The sequence below is a fragment of the Mixophyes fleayi genome, chromosome 5, assembly GCF_038048845.1.
Source record: "Mixophyes fleayi isolate aMixFle1 chromosome 5, aMixFle1.hap1, whole genome shotgun sequence".
Lineage (NCBI taxonomy): Eukaryota > Metazoa > Chordata > Amphibia > Anura > Limnodynastidae > Mixophyes > Mixophyes fleayi.
In genome coordinates, this window is record NC_134406.1 from 248,876,287 (window position 1) to 248,899,548 (window position 23,262).

General features: G+C 42.9%; 1 protein-coding gene across 1 annotated transcript in view; it reads left to right on the forward strand.

Annotated features, from left to right (window-relative positions):
• The first annotated feature begins 5,904 nt into the window (after positions 1-5,904).
• The window catches only part of LAPTM4B (lysosomal protein transmembrane 4 beta), a 120,169-nt gene continuing 102,811 nt past the window's right edge, over positions 5,905-23,262 (forward strand). The window contains exon 1 of the mRNA XM_075213845.1: positions 5,905-6,228. Within this exon, the coding sequence (XP_075069946.1) occupies positions 6,130-6,228 (99 nt within the window). The 5' untranslated portion in view covers positions 5,905-6,129. The remainder of the gene's footprint in view (positions 6,229-23,262) is intronic.

Here is a 23,262-nt window from a genome sequence, read left to right on the forward strand (position 1 = left end):
TAGGGCCTGCAGACACCCCCTTCGAAGGAGGCAGGTACTTTGCAATGATCAGTCAGCTTGTCATTGCAACAGATACCAGTAAGCATGTAATGGGGTGTTCTATGCAGATACCTTGCATAAACAAATACATTGGGACATTTATTCAAGCAGCAAAGGACAGTCAGACAACCATTAGCACTTTAGGTCTAAAACCTGGTTCAGGAAGTTGTAGCAAATGCACCATTTGAGGATCTAAGAGAGATATTAAAATTACTCACATGGAAAGTACTTCATAGTAGCAATTACTAAAATCCTTGTGGGCAGAGGAGACATTTCTAAATTTATGTGAAATTACAATATGTGCCGGACTAATCCTGCCTTGTCCACAGTTTAACCTAAACCAAGAGATGTTGCTTCTTCCCTTATGCCCAAAACCAAAAGGTAGAAAGGAGGAAATGTTCTACTGCTTGGACATAGCCATCAAATCTATTTAGACAGAACTATGGAACTGGGGAGAACAAACCATTTGTTTATTTGTGTGGAAGGACAAAGAAATGGTCAGGCTGCCACTGCAAGGTAGACCTGGTGTTGGCTATAATCAGTTTACAAGATTAAGTGGCAACACCTGAAGGTTCTAGAGCACATTCTAGGCTGGTGATAGCCACATCCTGGGCAGAGAAGAAATCTGTATCAATTGAAGAACTTCATAAAGCAGCAGGATGGTCATCTCTGCACTTTACTGAATAAACATCCAATCTTCAGCACATGTGAACTTTGGCAGAAAAGTCATCAGTGTGGTGATGGTCAAAAAACAAGAAAAAAGGGAGTGAAAATAACTACTATTTTTTTCTGTGCTAAATAAATTTCTGAGCAAAAGTCATTTAAATGAAGTCTGCTACTCTCCAATTAAAAATTAATAAGTGAAGTAACTGCTTAGGTATCACCCGTTGGTGTGTGCTGCCATGGAGGAGGAAGAGGCAACGGAGGATTATGTGCCTGATAATTGGGTTTCCTTGACTCTTCCATGGCAGCATATTTTTCCCATTTTTCCCCATCCCTGAGCTATTAATTAATGTATTTTTAAGCTTGGAGAAAGTGAGAAGTCCTGGAAGGAGGGAGGTGTGCCGTATAGACCTTCCAAGTGTGTCCTGAAGGAAGTAGAAGGGGAATTAACCCATTAGTGTGTGCTGCCATGATTTTTTTCCTTGTCGTCCATCTGTGCCAGAAATTCTTATGGGCCTCCGTCATATCCAGGAAGTGATTTATGGCCAATTTTTCAGGGCATCATAAAAAATTAAATTAACTACATTCATAAGTGAATGTCATAACACTTTCCTACTGAACATTTGATAAATAATCAGACAACCACTGTATAACGTGATTGGCTAACACAAGGTTTCCCAACCCTAGTCCTCATTGCCCACTAACAGTGCAGGTTTTCCAGGTCACAAGTGAAATAATTAGAACCAGCTGTGGATCTTTCAAAATGTGTCAGTTCGTAATGAATACACCTGTGCTCCAGTAAAGAGATATGGAAAACATGCACTGTTAGGGGTCCCTGAGGACTGGGGTTGGGAAACACTGGGCTAACCTATTCTTGACTGTCCAACGTCATGCAAATATATAATGGTGATATTAATGGTAAGCAACATATTTATTAAATGTTGCACGGCAAGATAAAAAGGTAATATTATATTAATAATAATGTTAATAAAAATATAATTACCTGATAATAATGGGCAGTTATACATTTAACTGTTGCGATAATTGCTATCAGTTCCCAATTCCTTGTTCCCCATAGTCTCACATCCAGCAAAAAAAACTTGGGGACATCACTCATGCATGTATGAGTGTAGGAAGATCTTCTAGGGGAATCAGTTGTGTGATTCCGGTCAATGTTCCGCAGATGAAAGAGTGAAGATTTAATCATGGCTGACACTTGCAGTTTGAGCTTCAAACCACAATCAAGGACAACACCAAGATTCCGCATGTGATCAGAGTATGGCCAAACAGAACCCCCAAGCGTGTATACACAAATACTTGGTACTTTACAATTGAGATCCAAGTAAGAAACCAGGACAGTGCTAAAGCAGATTACTCCCTTAATCCCCAGACAGTTTAAAATCACCCACGGTATATTAGTGGATTAGTGTGTTGTTTATAGACAAGATCATAATATGCAGACAAAGGTAGTAGGTTATGTTCTCTGAGCTGACTGCAAATATATAGTGTTTTAGAGGTGGATTTGTATACTGTGAAGACTAATGTCTTTTATCTAAAGAAAGTTCTATTTTTTCTTGATTCACTGTTTGACAACAGCAAGTAAAGAAAAACATAAATATATATTGTTTTTAAATATATATAGTAATTTTTTAAGCAAGCTATAAAGACTCAGCGTTCAAGAGCTGTGAAACTGCTCTAAAGGAAAATAATACTTCTCCCATTGTGATGTCTTTAATGATTTTACCAATGACTGAAAATCCCAATCAGCAGCCGATTCAGGCATACGGACTTTCACAATTTTATGTGATTTACCCTCAGCTCTGTGCTCTTCATCTGTAATAACCATTTGCTAAAAAGATTGTGATTGTGATTGTTTATAGTGATTTTTTGTGCAGTAATAAACTAAAATCAAATGATACAATGTGTTTTGAAATTACAAAAAAACATATTTGTGGGAGTGTACACCCTAATGCAATATCGGACCTAACATAGAGTAGAAATCTAAAACAATTAGTAACCAAATCAATATTCACCATAAATGTTATAAAAGAGATCAACTTTTTACTATTAATCCATATAACATCACATGTATTTGATCTATATTGCTATAAAGGGAACTATTCAACATAAAAAATAAGATATAAATTGTTAATTAGACAAAATTTCTATATACATTATTGAACTTTGTCCTGTCCTAGATGTAATCTCTTTAATGCAGTCAAATATATCTATATGTATAGACTCTTAATATGTTACCGAAGAGAATAGGACAGTGCCAAATGGATCCAGCAATCAAATTAATTGTGTAAATTTGCCTGACTGAGAAATGAACACTGAAGAATTGGAATGAGGAAAAGGTGCCAGCTGGTGCAGGAAATTAAACTAGTATACCCTAACTGATACATTATGCTGGCATCTACTTCTAATCCTTAAGCTGTTTGTCATAGAACGTTTTAGATCCTGCCCACTTCAAAATCAATTCTCGGAAAATCTTAACCCAATACTATAATGTACTAATGATTTGTATCTGACTACTCTAGATCACCGCCTGCCATAACCCTTGATTTGGACCTGACCATTCTCTGGATCGGTGCTGCCCTGACCCTTGATTTGGATCTGACTACACTCTGGATCACTGCCTGCCCTGACCACTGGATTCGTCTTGGAGACTGCCTGCTCAGACATCGCACCTGGCTTGTGTGAGTACCTGCATTTCTTGTTCACAGTACCACTTGACTGGTGTCTACTATATATTTAGCATCAGGCTCGGATTTGAGGCAACCAAGTACCAGTGAGTACTTTTTGCTCTAAGAGAAAGGGTGCTACTAAAGGTGAAGACCACGAATAGTCTGTTCTAGGGGTTAGTTCCAGGAATTTTCTAAACGGATTAGTGCAGTGAGTAGAAAATAAGAGACATTAGTTCCAAAATTGTAAAAAGTGTTTATTGTAAACTGATTAAAATGTTGTAACAGATTACTGGGTTACTACTACTAATCTTGATTAGCTCTGGCTTATTTGATGCGCGGAGTCTAACGTTCATCCCCGGTGTTCACCAAGAACCGCCGCAAGGCGGGGTGGGCTTCGCTGCCAGGAGTCGCAGTCCTCCGGTCAGTGTCGGACTGGGGCATAAAGGGCCCACCGGGGGACTGCAACGCTAGGGGCCCACCAGAGGGGGTGTGGCCAGCCATCATAGTGGCGAGACCAGACACTAAAGGGAGGGTGGTCAGCCCACAAAGGACAGCTAGCACCATAGTGTAGTATATAAAGAATGTAGTGTGCTCATCCTTCTCTTTTAAAATGACAGGCTGACTGCGCACTTAGTTACTAACCTGCTCATGCTCCTCTGGGCGGTTGGATATCCGGAACTCCTACTCTCATCTGCCCTGCTCAAAGTGAAAAACACACTACCGCACAGGTTCAGAGAGCCCAGACGCGACTCTCTGCACCTGTGTGGTAGTGTGTTTAACGGGAGTGTTTGGCAAAAACAGGGGGGGGGGAAGAGGAGGAGTTGCGCTCTACCCCTACTGTTGCAAGAGCAGCATTAGCACAGGTTATCCCTCTCTACGAACTAATAATATACTGAAAGTTAAGCGCTCATTGACTTATGTATTATTCCAAGTGTAATGCTAATAATAAAATTTGTATTCTTTTATCTTGAATACAATTCGTATTTTTCTATATCTTGTATTAGGCTGTGAGCAAGAGGCTCGGTTCAGTTAGTGGGATAACATTTAATGTTAGTTTTATCACAATTTATTGAATCCTGGTTAAAATACATAAAAATACATTACTATAGACAAATAAAATACTCCAATTAAACCACAGTATTTATATTATGAGCCATTGATTTCTATATACATACATATGGTATGGCATCAATTGAACATACATAAAAAATCAGACAAACCTAGGTATATAGACCTGGACTAGTCTAGCTACTGGGAGGCAAATGGCAGTGGGTATAAATGCTGCATTGATCCAGATATAACACAGTCACTGATATCTCAATAAAATAATAATTCATAGCATACAAGTCCAGTAGATGGGAATTGGTATTTCTTTAAGTCTCTGCTAGTGCAATATAAATATTCAGATCACTGTCCACATATATCACATGGTTATTGCTGCAATGCTTTCAAATTTAACTTTGTTTACTTGCAGTTTCGATGTATATAGAGATGGTGGCGGGGTACCCGGTGTGCTGAAATCAGAGGATGTTTCTCGTGGTCCGTGCTTGTTACTGTTGGAGAGGAAGGTGCCTGCGTTCCACTGTGGAACGCATCTGTCCCTTCCTGTTCTCGCGTATGTCCAAAAGATGAATTGTATGCAAGTCGGGAGTCAGCTGTTTTCTTAGCTCCTCCCTAACAATGGAGGGGGCGTGGCTATAATGTGGCGGGGCCTACCGGTGGATAGTCCTGCTGCCCTGCAGGCCAGTCCGAGCCTGCCTCCGATTTGCCCCAAGATGTAGTGCAGCAGAGTAAGAGTGGAAGATGCGGAGTCAATCAGGCCGGTTCGGTACACATGAATGGAGGCAGGCAGAATCAGGAGGCAAACTCGGAGTCAATCAGGCCGGGGTCAGTACACGGGTCACAGGAATAGAAGAGTAGTCAGCAAGCCGGGTCGGTACGCAGGGGTTGGAGAGCCAGAATAGGGGACAGGCAGGGGTCAGAACACAGGAGACTGGAAGACACAGCAATCCACGAAGAACAGGAGCCAGGAACAAGTAAGTGTTGCTTTGACACTTAGCGAGTGTCAGAGAGAGGTTTATGTACTGTCGGGGATTCAAAATCAGATCTGTGTGAAGCAGGAGCAGGGTCCAGCCACCTCAATTATACAGTGCCCCAGGCTTGGAGGGGGGTTTTCCAGACACTAGAAAACCCCCTCTCCGTTTGCCTATGATATGTGTGTATTCTGGAAATGTTTTTCAGATAATAAATATAATAATGAACCTAAACACTTGAATGCCGCAACTCAGACTGGTCACCGTGAACAACCCAGTTACCAATTATTTGTATATTTTTTATAAGTTAATGGGTAACAAAACATTTGGAGAATTTATGCATCTGGAAAAGTTAGAGCTTCATCCTTGATACACTACATGAAGACAATGTATCCTTGTGATACAGCCTCCTCTCCACTAGAGGGTACTGGCACACAGCTTTTGTGGGTTCCCTGTGATCTATTCTGCTAATCTGTTCTTATAGACTCAGTGGTAGTCTTAGTGCTGTATAGGAAAAGCCTGCAGTTATGACTACTAATGCTGTGTGCCTATGTTATCCATGCCTGGGGTGCTGAAGCTTTACTGAGCATTTCTATGCGCTGAAGGAAACTGGATCCCTGCTTCTCAACAAGACAGGCCAAACTGCTGTGTGTGCTATATTGAAGATCCCCATTCCTAGCAGAGAGTTAATATAACAGATAGAAGACATGAAGATGCATTCACCATGGGCTCGATTTTACTCTAACAGCTGTTGCCTGTGTTGTCATGTGCGCACTGGAACAATTATCCTTGGCGTGTGGTACCTGGTAAGCATTTCATTTATTCCCCACATTCCGCATCACCTACTGGATGCGTATTTGGGAGAAGACTGCAATATGATAAGACAAATTTTGCACCTAGCTTAATCAACTCCCCTTCTCCTAATAAGCCAGTCTGTCATTACACTATCTTCTACATTGTTCCTTTTACTTCTGTTAAAGAAAATAAATAATGTGCAATATATATTAAACACTATAATAATAATAATAATTGATAAGGTAACACTGGCTAGTTTTGAAATGCTGTAACATTACTATTTATGATATTGTTTTGTGTTGGAAATCTATGCCTATGTCGGTCCATTTTCTTCTGGCCCATTTTAAGATTAATTTTACTGCTGGGGAGACGTTGTTCTAAAATACTAGTCTGTAATGTACGATTTCACTGGTGATTGCTGCGATATAAAAGCTTATGGTATTTTATTTTTCACTAACATTAGCTGTTTATCTAAACAAAAGTTTAAAGTGCCCACTCTACTGTTGGTTTGTTGTTATGTACTATCGACGGGGTAATATGTCAGCAATTTGGAAATCCCAGATTCTGACGGACACCTAAATAATCTTCTATAAGATAATTATGACATTATTGGTCACATCAGCTTATTACACATCACGTCACAGTGTGGATCTCCTTACATGTATACAGGAATGATCTGACATTAATATAGGCGGCTCTGTCATGTCTACACAGTAATAACCTGCTCTCATAATTATTGCTTGCCTCTTAGATTGGTTTTATATAATTGTATACGGGTGTATGCATAGAAAGGACTGTATTTTGTTTGTCTTTATACTAAGCGTCATTTAGTAGTGGTTGATGGACTGTGATGCTTTTAGTTAATTTTGCTTTTGTATTTGGTCTATCTGGTTTACATATTCCTTTTGTATTTGGTCTATCTGGTTTACATATTCCTTTATTCTTTCAGTAAAAGCAAATTACACAAAAAAAAGGACAGTAAGCTTCATTTTGTTTTGCAATTTACATTTTCACTGCAGATGAAAGAAAAGCAAAGATTTGGATTTTGTTTATATTTTAATACTATGAATCAGTATAATAGTGCATATTTTTTCTTATGCCCATTCTGTGGAATAGATTACAGGTGTCTGTCTCCGTTACAATAGCTCAGTGTTGGCTAACTTGTGACACTCCAGGTGTTGTGAAACTACAAGTCCCAGCATACCCTTCCGGCAATAAGCTGCTATATATTGGCAAAGCATGCTGGGACTTGTAGTTTCACAACACCTGGAGTGTCACAGGTTAGCCAACACTGCAATAGCTGGAAACATTTTAAAATAATTTCCAGGCATACAGGTGAATCTAAACCTAAAACAGTCTCCTAGATGGACCTTTGTGCCCCACACCCCCATCATGACATCCATACTGAAATTGATTATAATGTTCTTTTTTCCATTTGAAATACTGCTTTTTAATATTGATATGACTTCTAAAGCTTTGGTAATAGAAATAGATGGTGAGATTTGCATATATTTTGCTAAATAAGAGGAATAGTACTATTAGTCGATCAATATTGAAAAGTAGGGACATTTTTTATGAACAGCAATTTCCAGGGACAGATCTTTTATACCTAGCACTGTCCTTGGAAATTAGGAACACTTGGTAACTATGACTCTTACCTGTTACAAAGAAGCAGGCAGCCTGCAATATAAGGATATTGTCAGATGTGCAGTATTTACATATAACCCCTGAAGATCTTAACCTACATGGGAGAAGTAAATCCGATCTGAATGTGTCACCTTTCATCTCCAAGTAACATCCGCTAACAGCTAGAACGACTTTAGTCCTGATATAGAACAATGCTCGGTTTCAGTCTATAGACAGATCTATGGATTCAGTAATGTATGACCAGGACAATACTTCTCTGTAGTATTTAGAGAAGAGACTGGTTGTCAATACATAATACAATACATGTCCATAGTTGCCATCTTTCTAATATAATTCCCAGGGCTAGTTTGGTGTTGGGCAGGTGTACATAACATTTAATGTGCGGTGCAGCCTACACAGACATGGGCGTAACTATTGTCATAGCGCTCCATGTAACTACCATGGGGCCCGGCAGCAGAAGGGGCCCTATCCAGAGCCTTAAGAAAACTTAGTATAGCTTCATAACGAATTTAACCTGGCAGTTATATGATGAGGATAAAATTACTATATACAGTATATAGTTTTTTATGGGATAGATTGCTACATGATAGCATTGTCCTGCCAATCCACCTATTTATGTGTTATCCCGAGCTACATGGACTGGTGGTAATCATTAATACGATTACCACAATTACGACACCCACTTCACCCACAAAGAAAAAACAAAACTGTTAAAAACCGATGTAAATATTAATAAACTTACCTTTAAGCCGACTCTGCAGATCACCGATTCGGCAGAATGCTGACCGCAAGTGATTGCGACTGAAGAGCTGTCCGGTACCACTGTTTAGTGTCATCGCAACTTCTATTAATCTGAATTTAAAGCAGCAATGTCGGGCCCCCCCAGGTTAAGCGTTTAAACACTTAACCTGACATTGCCGCTATAAATTCAGATTAATAGAAGTCGCGATGACACTAAACAGTAGCGCCGGACAGCTCTTCAGTCGCAATCACTTGCGGTCGATCTGCAGAGTCGGTTTAACGGTAAGTCTATTAATATTTACATCGGTTTTTAACTGTTTAGTCTTTTCTTTGTAGGTGAAGTGGGTGTTGGGTTTTTCAGAATCGACAAACCGTACCCCACCCACAAGGACAGGCTGGGCTGAGGGGCAGGTGGGCCGGTCCGACCCCATGGTGGGCTGCCTTGGCTTGTGTCAATGGGCCACCTGTATTTTTTTTACCTTTAAAATGTTCGGAATAGGCTGCTGAGTCGAGTTTTCTCCCCAGGGCTAAAATTTACCAACCAGCCCCTGCTGAGCTATATTATTAAATGTACAGTAATTCTGTTTTATATGCTTTGTTAGTTTATCCACTGACACAGCTATATATGTATCAGATCTCTGTATTTAAACAACTGCTAATATATCAGCCCTTTCATTAATAATTGTTTATATCCTATAGTTAACCATTTACCAAACTTGTTACAATATTTTTAACCTGAATAACTAATATGTCAATTCATTGATTAGATTAACAAATGTTTTTTAGCCTAACATATGTCAGTTTTCTTTTCTTTTTTTGTTTTAATGTTTGTTTGTGTTCTAAAAATATTTTAATAAAAAACACATGGTTATAAAATAGATTGCTACTAATGCAGTTAATACTACGTCCTGTTGGATAGTGACTGGGGAGGGAGCAGGCGGTGGGTATATCTTTATGACTATGTGCAGAAGGCCACATCAATATATGTTTGTCTTTTTGTATGTTCATTTCCAATAACATTGAGGTATATAGTCGAAATATTTAGAGTCAGGAGCGAAGCAAGAAAAGGAGCAAATCCATGTTGCAGTGCGGAGGGTGGGTGGTGAATGTAAAGTGTGCAGACAGATTTACATTTGGGAGGGGGCGTGTCCTAGTTCAACTCTAAATTGCAGTGTAAAATAAATTAAATTAAATAAATAAATAAATATAAAAGAATTTAAACCTTTTTTTGAAGTGTCGCTAGGCGAGTGTTCAAGGTTCTAATGAGTGAACTTTAGAACAGATTATCCGAACCAGTTAGAAAAGCAACCGCCATCGGCCTGAGCATCTCTAATAGTGACAATAGCAGCCAATATATAAAGTAAGAAGTAATGTACTGTGCGGTTATCAAGTTTAAAAATAACAAAACATAGGGCTTTTTCCAGGGCTACGAAATTTCAGGGACAAATCTTGAACAGCCTGTGACTGACTCTGAAAAATAGGGACATTTGGCAACTACACGTGTCTGTTTAAGTGCTGTATCTGTATGTGAGGATATGTCTACGTATAGGCATTACACTATATAGTTTGTTATGTAGTTTTATAACAGACCAGTCATACGTCTTACAGATAAGTAGTAGCTGCTGTAACCATTCCTAATGGGTTAAACCTTGTGTGTTATGTGCCGACTCTAATCTTTATCTGCTTTGCTGTGTTCAGCTTTATCTGTACATTGTGATGTAATACGTAAACTATGTTGTTATTGTTATTCTAGTATCATCAGTGGATCATTTCCAGGGAAACAGTTCTGCATCTTCTGTTGTTTGATGAATTGAGAGGGCTCCTGATTGGGTTTTTATGAACGTTTCCACTTTGGGCAGAAGCAGCTCTCACCAACTCACCCCGAACTCTAATCAGTACGTCCTACAGTTCCCTTTTGTTGCCCCTGGTAATGTCCCTATGTATCAGTACAGGGGAGGGCTGGCAAAATTTAGCCTCGGGTGCAAGATTCGACTCAGCAGCCTTTTAGGAACATGGGACCGGCCCGGGGGGCAGATGCCCCCCTGCCCCCCAGCCCAGCCAGCCCCGGTATCAGTATGAGTAGCAAAATTGACCCGGCCATTGTTTGGTGTGAGGTCCCTTACACCCCACCATGTAGAAAATCATACTTTTACTGGTGGTTTTTAATGCTAGCTTTAAGTGTGTGAACATGGGGATCCTGCCTATTGGTGCCAATCATCCCATAGACACTTGTGCTTGTATCTGCGGTCAAAAGCGGCGTCCTTCCGACCAGCCCTCAACTGCAAGTGCAAACTCTGGTTACAACAGCATGTCAAACGCGATTGCATGTGACATCATCATCATTTATTTATATAGCGCCAATATATTCCGTAGCGCTTTACAATTGGGGACAAACATAATAAACTAATAAACAAACTGGGTAAAACAGACAAAGAGGTGAGAAGGCCCTGCTCGCAAGCTTACAATCTATGGGACAATGGGAGATTGACACATGAGGTTAAGTCTACATTTTGCATTTTGGCCCAGCCAGACTGCAAAGGTAAAAGTGACTCATAAGCTAAATGATCCTGTCACACAACAATGTTGGTCAGGGGGTAGTTGTCTTGTGTGAAATTGTGTAACAGGCGGTAACAGGCTAAAGGCGGTGAGGTTAAGAGGGTGGTTGAGGAATATTATAAGCTTGTCTGAATAGGTAGGTTTTCAGAGAACGCTTTAAAGTTAGTAGACCAGAGGAGAGTCTTATTGTGCGAGGGAGAGAATACCATAGAGTGGGTGCAGCCCGAAAAAAAGTCCTGTAACCGGGAATGGGAGGATGTAATGAGGGTGGATGAGAGATGCAGATCTTGTGTAGAACGGAGTTTCCGAGTTGGGAGATATTTTGAGACAAGAGAGGAGATGTATGTTGGTGCAGCTTTGTTGATGGCCTTATAGGTTAGTAAAAGTATTTTATATTGGATTCGGTAGAAGACAGGCAGCCAGTGTAGAGACATACAGAGTGATTCAACAGAGGAATTACGATTTGCAAGGAAAATCAGTTTTGCCGCAGCATGCAAAATAGATTGTAGTGGTTTGAGTCTGTTTTTGGGAAGACCAGTAAGGAGGGAATTGCAATAGTCAATGCGGGAGATGATAAGTGCATAGATTATGGTTTTTGCAGTGTCTTGCGTGAGATATGTGCGAATTCTGGAAATGTTCTTTAGATGTATGTAGCATGATTTAGATATAGAGTCAATGTGGGGAACAAAGGATAGGTGTGAGTCAAGGATTACACCTAGGCAGCGAGCTTGTGGGGTGGGATTTATGGTCATGTTATCAACAGAGATAGAAATGTCAGGTAAGCTCTTGTTGGTAAGTGGGAATATTATTAACTCTGTTTTAGAAAGATTAAGTTTGAGTTGGCGAGAGGACATCCAAGATGATATGGCAGAAAGACAATCAGTTACACATGACAACACAGATGTCGAGAGGTCAGGAGAGGATAGATAGATTTGGGTATCATCCGTATAGAGATGATACTGAAAGCCAAAGGAACTTATTCGATTTCCAAGAGAAGCGGTATAGATAGAGAACAGCAGAGGACCTAGCACTGAGCCTTGTGGTACTCCAACTAATAAAGGAAGTGGAGCAGAGGTGGCTCCAGAGAAATTGACAGTGAAAGAGCGATTAGAGAGGTAGGATGAGAACCAGGATAGAACAGTGTCTTGAAGACCTAGGGATTGCAGCGTTTGTATGAGAAGAGAGTGGTCAACGGTGTCAAATGCAGCCGAGAGATCCAGGAGAATTAGGAGAGAGTAATGGCGTTCAGTTTTAGCAGTGATCAGATCATTGACAACCTTGGTCAACGCAGTCTCTGTGGAGTGTTGAGAACGAAAGCCAGACTGAAGAGGATCCAACAGGTTGTTAGCGGAAAGAAAGTGTGTGAGGCGAGTACAGGCAAGTCTCTCTAGAAGCTTGGAGGGGCAAGGGAGCTGAGAGATGGGACGGTAATTTGAGAGAGAGTTTGGGTCGGAGTTTTGTTTTTTTAGAATAGGAGTAATCACTGCGTGCTTGTATAGTGATGGAAAGATGCCAGTAGAGAGTGAGAGATTACAGATTTGAGTTAGAGGTGAAATGAGCACAGGAGACAGGGATCTACCAATTTGCGAGGGAATAGGATCAAGAGGACAGGAGGTAGAGTAGGAAGATAAGAAGAGCGTAGAAATTTCCTCTTCATTTGTGGGGTCAAATGAAGAGAGGGTGTCAGAGGGTAGTGGGAAGGAATTGAGCGGATTGCTTGTCGAGGAAGAGGATACCATTTCTAGTCTGATCTTATCAATCTTGTCCTTGAAGTAGGAAGCAAGATCCTGAGCACTGATAGTAGATGGAGGGTTCAGGGTGGGAGTATTGAGAAGATGTTTAAATGTATTGAAAAGGCGTTTGGGGTTAGAAGCCTGAGCATAGATAAGAGATTAGAGGTATATTTGTTTTGCCGTGTCCAGAGCATTTCGATAGGAGTGTTAGACAGAAGTATATGTGAAGAAGTCATTAGAGGTGCGAGATTTACGCCAGTGACGTTCTGCTTTAAGGGACAGTTTTTGAAGATTGCGTGTTGCTTTAGTGTGCCACAGTTGACATCGAAGTCGACGTGTAGTATGTAGTGTCGCTGGAGCCACTTGATCAAGGGCCGTTGCTAATGTTAGGTGAAAATGAGGTACTGCCCGATCAGGGGAGGAGAATGTAGAGATAGGGGAGAGAAGGTGTTGGAGAGAGGTGGAAAATTGTTGAAGATTAATAGAATTCAGATTTCTGCGGGTATGAGGAGGCTTGGTAGAGTTAGACAGTAGAGAGGTTAGAGCAGTGGGGGTGAGTGAGTAGCTGATAAGGTGATGATCCGAGAGGGGGAAGGGTGTGTTAAGAAAATTAGAAACTGAGCATAGTCTAGAGAAAACAAGATCAAGGCAGTGGCCATCCTGATGAGTAGATGATTCAATCCACTAGGAGAGGTCAAGTGAGGAGGTTAGAGAGAGTAGTTTGGAAGCAGCTTTGGAAGGTGGGTTAGCAATGGGGATGTTGAAATCACCCAGGATGATGGTGGGGATGTCTGAAGATAAGAAGTGAGGGAGCCATGCAGAGAAATCCTCAATAAATTGTTGGTGTGCTCCAGGGGGTGATAGATCACCGCAACACGAAGAGAGAATGGATTAAAAATGCGAATAGCATGTACTTCAAAAGATGTGAACGTGAGTGATGGTGTCACACCGGGGACCCGCTAGTCGGGACCCGGCTCTCTTACCTCTCTGGCGCCCGGCGGGGTCCCGATGACGGCCGCCATCTTGGATGGGTCTGCGCATGCGCAGACCTGATTTCTGCTTTAAGGCCTTCCACTGCCCTCTATTGGTTGGAGGATCTTCCTCCAGTATTTAAACCTCCCTCTTCCTTCACTCTGAGCCTGTTCTTAGGTTCAGTTGGATGTCCTAGTGAATTCCTCCTGCAATCCGCAGCAATTCTATACAGCATCCTGCAATCCGCAGCAATTCTATACAGCATCCTGCAATCCGCAGCAATTCTATACAGCATCCTGCAATCTGCAGCAATTCTATACAGCATCCTGCAATCCGCAGCAGTTCTATACAGCATCCTGCAATCCGCAGCAATTCTATACAGCATCCTGCAATCCGCAGCAATTCTATACAGCATCCTGCAATCCGCAGCAATTCTATACAGCATCCTGCAATCCGCAGCAATTCTATACAGCATCCTGCAAACCGCAGCAACCTATACAGCTTTCCGCTATCCCAGCGGTCATCCTGCAATCCGCAGCAACTTATACAGCTTCCCACTATCCCAGCGGTCATCCTGCGATCCGCAGCAACTTATACAGCTTCCCGCTATCCCAGCGGTCATCCTGCAAACCGCAGCAACTGGTACAGCTTCCGCTATCCCAGTGGTCATTCTGCAACCCGCAGCAACTTGTACAGCTTCCGCTATCCCAGTGGTCATTCTGCAACCCGCAGCAACTTGTACAGCTTCCGCTATCCCAGCGGTCATCCTGCAAACCGCAGCAACTTGTACAGCTTCCGCTATCCCAGCGGTCATCCTGCAAACCGCAGCATCTGGTACAGCTTCCGCTATCCCAGTGGTCATTCTGCAACCCGCAGCAACTTGTACAGCTTCCGCTATCCCAGTGGTCATTCTGCAACCCGCAGCAACTTGTACAGCTTCCGCTATCCCAGCGGTCGTCCTGCAAACCGCAGCAACTTGTACAGCTTCCGCTATCCCAGTGGTCATCCTGCAACCTGCAGCAACTTGTACAGCTTCCGCTATCCCAGTGGTCATTCTGCAACCCGCAGCAACTTGTACAGCTTCCGCTATCCCAGCGGTCATCCTGCAAACCGCAGCAACTTGTACAGCTTCCGCTATCCCAGCGGTCATCCTGCAAACCGCAGCAACTTGTACAGCTTCCGCTATCCCAGCGGTCATCCTGCAAACCGCAGCATCTGGTACAGCTTCCGCTATCCCAGTGGTCATTCTGCAACCCGCAGTACTCCACACAGCTTCGCTATCTCAGTGGTCATTTCTGTTCAAGCTCTGTTTCTCCAACCTCCGTGGAACCTGCCCCATTACCAGAGGACCGCGACCTGCGTGGCGGTCACCGCAGAGTCCATACCACCTTGCGGCAGTTCTTGGTGAAGGCCAGCCGCTATGTTAGACTCCGCGCCTCTGGTGAGTGTTAGTCTTGGCAGGTCAGGGGTCTGTATCCCAGTATACCGTGACAGATGGAACATTTGGTAGAACTGTAAACGTGCACTGTGGGGAGAGAAGTAGTCCAACCCCCCCTCCTTGTCTGCCTCCTGGTCTGAGGGTGTGGGTGAGTTGGAGGCCACCATGTGAAAGTGCTGCAGGTGAGGCAGTGTCTGATTGCATGAGCCATGTTTCTGTTATTGCTAGAAGGTTGAGGTTTTTTGAGAGAAAGAGATCATGAATGGAGGTAAGTTTGTTACAAACAGAGGGTGCATTCCAAAGGGCACATTTAAAGGACTTTGGAAGAGAGGGGAGACAGGTGATGTGTTTGAGGTTTGCTATAGAGCGGTGGTGCTTTGATGTATATGTGTGTGAGGAGTGTGGGGCAACTGGATTAGATAATATATCACCAGCTAATAGAAGCAGAGTGAGAGAAAGATAGGCAAGGGGATTGTAAGATGTGTGACTCTTTATTTTCTGGCGACAGGTGGAGGTTGTACATGTTAGAGATAATAAATAGGACAGCAGTTCATGGGTGTTGACTAGAGGTGAGTGAAGTAATGCAGGTGCAATATGAACATATGTTTGTGTTGGTGGGGGGGGGGGGGGGGGGGTTGAAAGATCATGCCATGAAAAGAGACCAAGAAAAGCAATTTGTTAAACATTGTGATAAAAGGAGTTAAAGGCAAAAGTTTAGGGGATTAAAAGAATTACCTATTTGCAGTGTTCCATATAGATAGACAGGTAATGCAGAAATAGGCTGTGGCTGATGTAGCTTCTTGCTGGTGGTAAAATCAAGTCAAATGTTGTCCAATGTTTGTCCAAGTGTGTTGTCTAACTGTGCATTTTCGTCCACTTTGTGAGAAAATCCCACTTAGTGTAGAAATCACACACGTCTACCCCCACATACGTCTCCCCATAGACTGAAGCTAAGATGTAGTCAGGGTAATTTAGGAATAGACCACAGATGTGCTAATTGGTCAGTTAATCAAAACTTGTTTTATCACTGCCATTTTTCTAACACCAGTGGGTAACCAGTGAGCAGGACATTCGTTTCTGCACAGATCTCTTAAGGTGCCACCAAGGCATCTCAATGAGGTTGACGTCTGGTCTTTGACTTGGCCATTCCAAAGAACATTGGTTCTTTTCTTCTACAGTAATTTAGTTGTAGATTTGCTGGTGAGCTTAGGATCATTGGGACTCATTGTCTGGTGTCATTGTAAGGTAGGGGGGCTGGTGTGCAGTAATCTGAGGCTGATGGGGTGCAGTGTGTATTGTGATTAGTGTGTGTTTTGATTTGGTTTGTGTATGTTTGGAGATTTGTTTCGATGCACCATATGGGACTCATTCCAAGTTGGGCCACATGTGCATCACAAGTGCAGGTGTAACATCTGTGCTGCAAAAAAAAACACATTTACGCGTTTATTTTGAGTTAACCTTTATGTGTACCATGACAAAGCAGCATACTCGAAAGCCTTCTACATGACAAGCAGGGCCTGGTTAAGGGTTCATGCAACCCTAGGATAATACGCTTGTAGGGCCCCTAACTTCCATGCCCCTCACGTGGTAGGTAACAACTAACTTGTGCTTAATTTAAAATCAATCTTCCTTCACTCCCTCTTGTTATTTGCAAATCAGCTTCACTTGGCTTTTTAAGCAGGTTGTTTAGTTTTCGTTAAAATCAGACCTATATAGAGGAACGGAGGCATGAAAGAGCACTACTGAGGGTGACGTTGTGGAGGGGCTGTCACGACTGCACCTGTCTCCATCATTGTCTCTCCTACTCACTTATCCTCAAGCACCTGCCCAAGGATGACTCATTGTCTTCAGCATTTACCATGGGAATACATCAAGATTACAACCTTGCTAGATTTGTCTTTCATGTTTTCTTTTTACTTTGGAGAACAGTTATTCTCTTTTCAGTTGATATCTCAGTTTATATCTCTCCCTGTCATCAATTTGCACCCCAACATTGTTGTGCCCCCCAAAAGCCTGTGCCCTAAGCTGCAGCCTAGTCAGCCGATTGGATAATAAGACCTTAATGATAATGCTTTGCATGGGGAAGTCTTCGCTAGAGACCCCTGCACTACAGCTCAGGAAATCCTGTTCTACGTGAATTACATGTCATGAACAAGCGAGACCATGGATCAGACAGCAGTAATACAAGTTCAGTGATGTTTGTCTAATTTACATGCATTTTATGGCCGTCTGATTTACTCCATCCTGTGCAATGTAATACAGTTTATGACAGTCATTAATACGTGCAACACATTTGCCTTAATTTAAATGCTGGAGGTTTGAATGCAAGAATGCTTTATTCATCAGTATCGGATTGCTGAGTAATCTGAATTCATCCAGTATGAATTACTGTATGTGTTGTAGTGCTGTAATGTAAGCTGCTTCCACACTCTGTGATCTTGTTTCATTCTGTTGGTAAAATGCTGTAAAAACAACAAAACAGAATACAAATAAACATTGTCGTGTAAAACTAGAAAGAACCTTCCATTCAGTCAGCACAAGGATGCTATTGATTTGCTAATGGCAACAGGCGATACATTGAGGACAGCCAATGCATGTTTAAATTATAAACCATGTAGCTATTTTAGATTGTAGCTTTTTGTAACTTTGGACTTGCAAGATCTGATGACTGTTAGCACTTGGGACACAAAGGCAAAGTTAAGTACTTTTTAATCATGCATTATTTGTCTTATCTGCTCTTTTACATAACATCTCCTTTTCAAAATCTCTCCGGAGGTTGCAAAATATATGTCTGCCAGTTACACAGACAGCCCTCAGTTTGTCATGTGAAGGCTGAAGGGGGAGGAGGAAGGAGAGAATTTTACAGTACACAAAGCAGAGAGATCCAAAAGCCTCTCTGCTTACTGCATAATGTGCCATGTGACTGTGGTTGCCATGGTAGTCACATAACACTGTGCAGAATTCTAAATCATTAATCATCATCATCATCATCATTTATTTATATAGCGCCACTAATTACGCAGCGCTGTACAGAGAACTCATTCACATCAGTCCCTGCCCAATTGGAGCTTACAGTCTAAATTCCCTAACATACACACAGACAGACAGGGAGACAGGCAAAGAGGGAGAGACTAGGGTCAATTTTGATAGCAGCCAATTAACCTACCAGTATGTTTTTGGAATGTGGGAGGAAACCGGAGCACCCGGCGGAAACCCGCGCAAACACAGGGAGAACATACAAACTCCACACAGATAAGGCCATGGTCGGGAATTGAACTCATGACCCCAGTGCTGGGAGGCAGAAGTGCTAACCACTCCGCCACTGTGCTGCCCATAGTAGTCTGAAGAAGCAAACAAAGGAAAAATGGGAAATAACAACATTCTCCTGATAGCCACAGTGATTTATGTTAAAAAAGCACATCGGGCCTGATTCATTAAGGGACGTATATGTTTTTTGTGTGTATCGTACGCATTTCCCTTCTGCATATGCCCAGAACGAGGACACTCAGCTGGCAATGAAAGCAAATCCGCTGCGTATGCCAACGCAAATGACAGTTACGACAGTCTACGATTTCCGGGAGAGAAAGCAGCCGCATCGGAATGAAGCTCTGCATTTGTGAATGTTTCTTGTATTTCTACCGTATCTCTTGCACCAGCTAAGGGTCTAGTCCGGCGGTTCCCAAACTGTGCGCCGCGGCTCCCAGGGGTGCCGCGGCGCTGTCACTGGGCTGCCGCGGGCAGACCTAGAAAAAAGAAAGAAAACAGGAAGTTACCAATCCGCCGGGCGCCGGGACCCAGCAGCCTCCTCTCTCCCGCAGCTGTCACTGAATATTGACGTCAGTGACAGCTGCGGGAGAAAGGAGGCTGCTGGGTCCCGGCGCCCGGTGGATTGGTAAGTTCCTGTTTTCTTTCTTCCTTCTGTGGCTGGCGCCTGGCCCGGGGCAGAGTGAGAGGGATCGTAGCAGAGGAGGAGGACAGAATGATGGCAGAGGAGGAGGGGGACAGAATGATGGCAGAGGAGGAGGGGGACAGAATGACGGCAGAGGAGGGGGACAGAATGATGGCAAAGGAGGGGGACAGAATGATGGCAGAGGAGGAGGACAGAATGATGGCAGAGGAGGAGGACAGAATGATGGCAGAGGAGGAGGACAGAATGATGGCAGAGGAGGGGGAGAGAATGATGGCAGAGGAGGAGGACAGAATGATGGCAGAGGAGGAGGGGGACAGAATGATGGCAGAGGAGGAGGACAGAATGATGGCAGAGGAGGAGGACAGAATGATGGCAGAGGAGGAGGGCGACAGAATGATGGCAGAGGAGGAGGACAGAATGATGGCAGAGGAGGAGGACAGAATGATGGCAGAGGAGGGGGACAGAATGATGGCAGAGGAGGAGGACAGAATGATGGCAGAGGAGGGGGACAGAATGACGGCAGAGGAGGGGGACAGAATGATGGCAAAGGAGGGGGACAGAATGATGGCAGAGGAGGGGGACAGAATGATGGCAGAGGAGGAGGACAGAATGATGGCAGAGGAGGAGGACAGAATGATGGCAGAGGAGGGGGACAGAATGATGGCAGAGGAGGAGGACAGAATGATGGCAGAGGAGGGGGACAGAATGACGGCAGAGGAGGGGGACAGAATGATGGCAAAGGAGGGGGACAGAATGATGGCAGAGGAGGGGGACAGAATGATGGCAGAGGAGGGGGACAGAATGATGGCAGAGGAGGAGGACAGAATGATGGCAGAGGAGGAGGACAGAATGATGGCAGAGGAGGGGGACAGAATGACGGCAGAGGAGGGGGACAGAATGATGGCAAAGGAGGGGGACAGAATGATGGCAGAGGAGGGGGACAGAATGATGGCAGAGGAGGGGACAGAATGATGGCAGAGGAGGAGGACAGAATGATGGCAGAGGAGGGGGACAGAATGATGGCAGAGGAGGGGGACAGAATGATGGCAGAGGAGGGGGGCAGAGGAGGGGGACAGCGTGAGAGAGGGCAGAGGAGGGGGACAGCGTGAGAGAGGGCAGAGGAGGGGGACAGCGTGACAGAGGGCAGAGGAGGGGCCAGCGTGACAGAGGGCAGAGGAGGGGGCCAGCGTGACAGAGGGCAGAGGAGGGGACAGCGTGAGAGACGGCAGTGTACCTGGATGCAGAGGGGGCAGTGTGCCTGGATGCAGAGGGGGCAGTGTGCCTGGATGCAGAGGGGGCAGTGTGCCTGGATGCAGAGGGGGCATTTTTGCATATAACTAAATAAGTATTTCTGTCGTGACCTAAATACTTATTACATTTTTTTAACCCAACTACTTCTAAAACGGGACTGCTCAGTAATTATTTTGGAGGGGTGCCTTGAAAAAATTTGGAGACTCTAAGGGTGCCGCGAACTGAAAAAGTTTGGGAACCACTGGTCTAGTCTAAGTCCTGAGTCAGTATCGTATTCATGCTATAACATGTGTCTGCAATCAGGAGCAACTGTAACAATGTATTTTATGTACAGTAGACATTAAGGACAGACTAATAAATGTATGTTATGTACAGTAGACATTAAGGACAGACTAATAAATGTATGTTATGTACAGTAGACATTAAGGACAGACTAATAAATGTATGTTATGTACAGTAGACATTAAGGACAGACTAACCCTGATGTTTTTCAACGGAAAAAAAAATTATATAGAATTTTTTTTTTTATGCAATTTCCATTTCTAATCATAAATGACTATATTATTGACATGCACCATTAATTGATAATTATTATTTTTTTCTGTGCATTCTTTTGAGATTTTATAACCCACATACGTATTGTACTGCAGTGTCTGGTCTAGTACAGCAGAGTGAACCTACACCCATAGTCATCACCACACGTGTCTTTAGATCCGCTCCTTGCTGACTTCGGGAGTACGCAGAGATGATTTACGTGCCCTTGAGAACAGCTGCACGGTGCACTCAGTGTTCGCGCCTTAATGACTCAGACCCACCATGTTTTTATAGGATTTCCTACCTGGGTTTTACTGAATGACCGTTTCATTTTAATTAACCTAGATCAGGGGTAGGCAACCTGCGGCTCTCCAGGTGTTGTGAAACTACAAATCCCAGCATGCCTTGCCATCTATCTGCTGGTTATCTACTGGCAAAGCATGCTGGGACTTGTAGTTTCACAACACCTGGAGAGCCGCAGGTTGCCTACCCCTGACCTAGATCATTGTTTGCCCTTACCCATTCACTCCATACATTACATGAACGTACTTGAACACTTTTATAAAACAGCTGTGTCCTCTTCATTGTTGAAATATTATTGGCCAACTCCAGTGACCTCTTCTATCCTGCTGGTGGCTCATGTACGTGTGGTTGTTATCAGCAAGAATGAATGGCTTCCAGTCAGTGTCAGTCCAAGCACAAAGCACAGTTTCATTAATAACATTAATAAACTACGTCATAACTATCTGGGGGTGCTTTTATTCCGCTATAAAGGAAAGTGTAAATATATCTATAAAGATGTTCAATGGGGTAAACTCTCCCTGCCACATGAAATCATGGACTAGAAAGATCCATGTAAAATGCTTTATCCGTATCAATGTACTTTCTTGACCTCTTGGCATCTTTATCTAATCAGCTAATTTGTATTGAACATCTAGAATTACCTGATGGTATTGTCTAATAGTTACCACTGGCTACGCAGTATGATGTTTCACCTGACCTGTGTTACGTGTTCAGCATTATGTACATTCCTTTGCAAACCATTGCTTTGTTTTGGTTTCAGTGTAGTTTATTTAGCACTCTTATGAAGGATAGTGAAGGCTGTATAATTGCATTCAAGGATGCTTAGCACTGAGAAATGTTACTCATACAACAAAGATATGGAGAAGCATTTGTTTCTTACATCTGAGATAAAAAGTGAAGAGCTCAGTTTGCAAATATTTTGCACTTTATCTGTCTAGATGTTAAATAACATTTTAATGTTCCACCGTAAATGTTGACCCCATTTTTCTCTATTATATTAAGTTTCCATCCTAAGATGGCGAAAACAGAACCGGTATTGCGGCAGTAAAAAGCATCCTCATCAGTGACTAGCTGGGCTGGGGGACAGGGGGGCGTCTGCAGCCAGCCCCTGATCACCGTGCCTTTGCATGGGCAAGCCATCGCCAATGATGGTCACCACTGCTGATAGCAATGTTATCACTGGCAGTAAACTTTTGTTGTATAGGACCAAGGGAGAAGAAGCGCTATCATCAGCGAAAACGCCCATTCACGACAGTAGTAAGGCTTTTCGCTGTTTGACGATATCGGTCCACTAGCTCAAATTAAACACTTTGACTAAACACAACAGTACTCAACATTGTACATTATTACAACTGAACTAATATTGCGAAATGCAGCTTTTACTGTTTATTGTCTGAAGATTTGGAAGCATTCATTTTGTGGGCTGAACCAGTATACAGTCATGGCCAAAAGTTTTGAAAATGACACAAGTATTGGTTTTCATAAAGTTTGCTGCTTCAGTGTTTTTAGACCTTTTTGTCAGATGTTGCTATGGTATACTGAAGTAATATTACAAGCATTTCATAAGTGTCAAAGGCTTTTTTTGACAATTACATTAAGTTTATGCAAAGAGTCAATATTTGCAGTGTTGACCCTTCTTTTTGAAGACCTCTGTAATTCGCCCTGGCATGCTGTCAATCAACTTCTGGGCCACATACTGACTGATGGCTGCCCATTCTTGCCTAATCAATGCTTGGAGTTTGTCACAGTTTGTGGTTTTTTGTTTGTCCACCGGCCTCTTGAGGATTGACCACAAGTTCTCAATGGGATTAAGGTCTGGGGAGTTTCCTGGCCATGGACCCAAAATTTTGATGTTTTGATCCCCGAGCCACTTAGTTATCACTTTTGCCTTATGGTAAGGTGTCCATCATGCTGGAAAAGGCATTGTTTGTCACCAAACTGTTTTTGGATGGTTGGGAGA